The 3,877-nt window shown below is 47.5% G+C and overlaps 1 protein-coding gene across 1 annotated transcript in view; it reads right to left on the bottom strand.

The window, feature by feature from the left end:
- LOC108229418 (unconventional myosin-Vb-like) overlaps nt 1–3,877 on the bottom strand; it is a 16,801-nt gene that overhangs the window by 5,150 nt on the left and 7,774 nt on the right. The window contains exons 3-12 of the mRNA XM_037979531.1: nt 3,677–3,848; nt 2,686–2,830; nt 1,798–1,954; nt 1,578–1,721; nt 1,414–1,495; nt 969–1,076; nt 777–886; nt 435–700; nt 281–362; nt 10–185 (exon numbers count right to left, since the gene is read on the bottom strand). Of these exons, the coding sequence (XP_037835459.1) occupies nt 10–185; nt 281–362; nt 435–700; nt 777–886; nt 969–1,076; nt 1,414–1,495; nt 1,578–1,721; nt 1,798–1,954; nt 2,686–2,830; nt 3,677–3,848 (1,442 nt within the window). The remainder of the gene's footprint in view (nt 1–9; nt 186–280; nt 363–434; nt 701–776; nt 887–968; nt 1,077–1,413; nt 1,496–1,577; nt 1,722–1,797; nt 1,955–2,685; nt 2,831–3,676; nt 3,849–3,877) is intronic.

Raw genomic sequence — 3,877 nt, 5'->3', positions numbered from 1 at the left:
GGATCAGGATCAGGGTCAGGGTCAGGATCAGGGTCAGGACTCACCTTACACTCCTCGTCCAGCAGGTCCAGGATCCCGAGCCGGGCCTCGATCAGGTCGATGCAGGGCTGGTTGTCGTAGAAGTCGATGAGGGTCCAGGGGATCTGCTCCTTCATGTACTCCTCCTGCTCCAGCTTGAAGACGTGCTGAGGACACCGAGCGGCAGGAGGAAGAAGAGGATGAAGAAGGTAAACATGGTGAACGTGGACCGCGTGGTTCGGACCGGTTCTACAGAACTCACAGAGTTGAACTGCTGCTGCAGCTTCTCGTTGGCGTAGTTGATGCAGAACTGCTCGAAGCTGTTCACCTCGAATGTCTCGAACCTGCAGAGACATAAACAAGCGTCTCACGAGGTGGACCAGAACCAGAACCAGGATCGGAGCACAGCTTCGTACCCATAGATGTCCAGGACTCCGATGAAGGAGTGCTGCTTGGAGGAGGTCTGCAGGGCCTTGTTGATGTGCTCCACGATCCAGTCGAAGAGGCGGGCGTAGATGTGCTTGGCGAGCGCGTCACGGGCGTTCAGCGCCTGCTTGCTGGACATGGTCTTCATGAAAGTCTCGGACGCCGTGGCCAGCTTCCTGTGGCACAGCCAGTGCTCCATCTGCTGCAGCTCCACCCCCAGCAGCCTGCAGAAGTGCTGCAGGTGGACGTCGTTCCTCTGAAACACAAAGACTACGTCAGCGAGCGGAGAAGAACCAGCGGAGCTGCGGAGCTGCAGCCGGCGGTCCACATACCGCGATACGACAGGACTCTCCGTCCCGCTCCGCCACGATCGCCACGTTCCCCAGGTGCAGGATGGAGGCCAGGATCTTAAAGATGCTGCTCTGATTGCTCTCCTTCACACCTGCACACAAGGATCACAGGTTACGTGGTTAGGTCAAGGTTCGAGTCATCCCAGTAACTTTATTCTGATTATTAGTAGTTACCCAGCAGGCTGAAGGCTTCTCTGGTTTTCACCAAGTCTTCGGCGTCGTTCACTCCTTCGATGAAGATGTTTTCTCCTAAAGACGTGTAGTGGAACTCCTCTGCGCTGTCTGAGAGAAACAAGAGGAAACATCATCTCATCAATGAGCGGTGGACCAATGGTGATGGTTAAAGCTCCTCCTCTCAGCCTGGAGAGGGTTAGGGTTTATCGTGTCTCACAGAGGCAAACTGAATAAGAAGCAGAGGAATTATTTCTTCCTTCTTGTCGTCTTTAATGCCTCAGCCTGAGGCTGGAGAGGGTCAAAGGTCAGGTGTCTGATTTCAGAGACAGGAGGACAGATGGACAGGTGGACAGACAGGTGGGTGGACAGGTGGACAGACAGAGACAGGTGGACAGATGGAGACAGGTGGACAGACAGAGACAGGTGGACAGACAGGTGGACTCACTGAGGCTGAACTCCTTGAACTCTGGTAAACTGGCCGAAGCACACAGCTGGTAGAAGATGTGATAATTCCTCTCCTCCTCGGCCTGAGAGACAAACCCAAACCGTCAGCTGGGACAGACGGGTCACAGAGCAGAACCGGGTCAGGATGATGGGACCGGGACTCACCTGGAAGACGACCCGGGACTTCTCCAGCAGGTATGTCCTCATGTTGGCCCCGATGATGTGGTAGTGTTTGCTGAAAACGATCTGGATGTACTTCCCGAAGCGGCTGCTGTTGTCGTTCCGGGTGGTCTTAGCGTTCCCAATGGCCTGATGGGAAAACGGAGCAGATGGGTCAGAACTTCATGGACCGAAGGTTTGAAGGGTTTAGGCTCCGCCTACTGACCTCCATGATGGGGTTGGAGGCCAGAACCTTCTCCTCCACGTTGGCGTCGTTGGACGAGCCGCCCACGGTGGCAAAGAATCTCATGGCGTATTTGGCTGAAACCGTCTTCCCTGCTCCGGATTCTCCGCTCACGATGATGGACTGGTTCCTCTCATCTCTACAAAGCACCACAGAAGAAGAACTGATCATGTGACCGTGGTAAAAAACTGAAACCTCATCTTTAACAGGATCAAACCTAAAGAGAAATCAAAACGACAGGAAAAACGCTGAGTCAGCATTAGTTACTGCGTTGTTTTCCTGTTTTACTTCTTCTTCTGCAGACTTCTTATTGTCCTCTTATATCCAGATGTTGCTCTGACTTTTGCTTTTTAGTCAATTTTAGACTTTTTAAAATATTTACCTTTCATAGAAATTCACGGACATCTCCTTAATTCCTCTAAAAATACCTTTAAAATCTGTTTGAGACAGTTTTTAGTTACTTTTAGGTTTTATTGAGTGTTTTTGCTGCATTTCTTTTCCAGCTCAGTTTCTAAATCACTCTGATCGTTTCCAGTTTTCCTTTTCCTGGTCTTCAGTATTTTATTTTATCAGAATCTTTTGTTTAAACATCTTTAAGATTAAAGAATCATTTTTCATGATTTCTCTGGTTATTAGGACTTTATTTTCCAAATCTTACAGTGTCGTTCATGAGGTGGTAAGATTTATTGAAACTTCATTTTGATGACCTTTGAACTTTGCTGTTTAACATCTGCATAAAGGTTTTTTCTTTTCAAACAGCTGGTCTCACTGATGAAGACGAGATGTTTCTCCTCATACAGGAAGCTTCGTCCTGCTCAGATTTAATCTCTGAGCTCCTTCCAGCTCTGTAACTCCTCCCCCCACCTGTACCTGGCCATCTGTTTGTACGCCTCTTCGGCCACGGCGAAGATGTGTGGGTCCATGTCCCCCATGTTCTGCCCGCTGTAGGCGTTGATCACTTCCTCTCCATAGATCTGCAGCTGCTCGTACGGGTTGATGGCCACCAGAACGATACCTGAGACAGGAAATGAGCTCATTAACGTCAGTACACCTGCAGCACGTGGCTCCGCCCACAGCTGACCTTTACTGACGTTGACTGAAGTGAGCTCTGATCAGCCTCCAGGTCAGAAAAGATGGTTTAACAGAAGTCTGTCAAAGAATAAATGTTTACTTTGAAGTTTAATCTCAGATTAAAGTTTGATGTTTTTTTCCAGATTTATTCGAGTCAGTGAACGCAGCACGACCTTCGTCTTAGAGTCCAAACTCAGGAGGAAATCTGAAGCTCAGTCAGATTTTTATAAGAATGTATAAATAAATTAAATCATTTAGACAAACTGATAAAAATGAATAAACCTGAAACTGATCTTCAGTTTAATGAACGTCGAGTTAAATCGATGCAAACAGGCTGATAAATGTTTATCACCTGACTCTGGTGGGCGGAGCTTCAACAAGAGGATGTACAAATATGGGAAACAAGGAAAGGAGCGGGTCTCGACATGTTAGGGCGGAGCTACTGCTGACATGTGACCAGGAAGTAATTATGAATAATCAATAACTTTACATCAACAGACAGCAGGAAGTTTTTACTCTGTGTCATTAAAATAAGAACTTTTATTCATAATATGTCAAATTTTACTCAAATTACTGATGAATTTAAAATCCAAATAAATAGTGTAAAAAAATAACATTTGAAAAACATCAAATTATTAAATAAAACAATGAATAAAATGAAAAAATGGTAAACAGAAAAAAGATTTTCATCTTTTCATCCAATCTAAAACGTTCTAAAGAGAACCTATAACTTCATTTATCAGGGGAAATATCACCAAGGTTCTGTTGGTTCTGGTGGACCCGGACTGACCGCAGTACGTGTAGATGTGGTTGGACTCCAGGAAGCGGACCCTCAGGTTGTGCAGGACGGCCGGTTCATGGAGGTAACTGAGGGCCGTCAGGTCGTTCTCCCCCACCAGGATGTCCGGGTTCCGCAGGAACGGCAGCGGGTTGGCCTTCGGACCCACCTGGTACTCCAGAGTCTGGGACAGAACACGGTCTGTTAGGACTC

The sequence above is a fragment of the Kryptolebias marmoratus genome, linkage group LG14 (genome assembly GCF_001649575.2).
Source record: "Kryptolebias marmoratus isolate JLee-2015 linkage group LG14, ASM164957v2, whole genome shotgun sequence".
NCBI classification, from domain to species: domain Eukaryota; kingdom Metazoa; phylum Chordata; class Actinopteri; order Cyprinodontiformes; family Rivulidae; genus Kryptolebias; species Kryptolebias marmoratus.
Note: the sequence above shows the minus strand (reverse complement) of the source record. Positions and strands in the feature narration are given on the sequence as shown.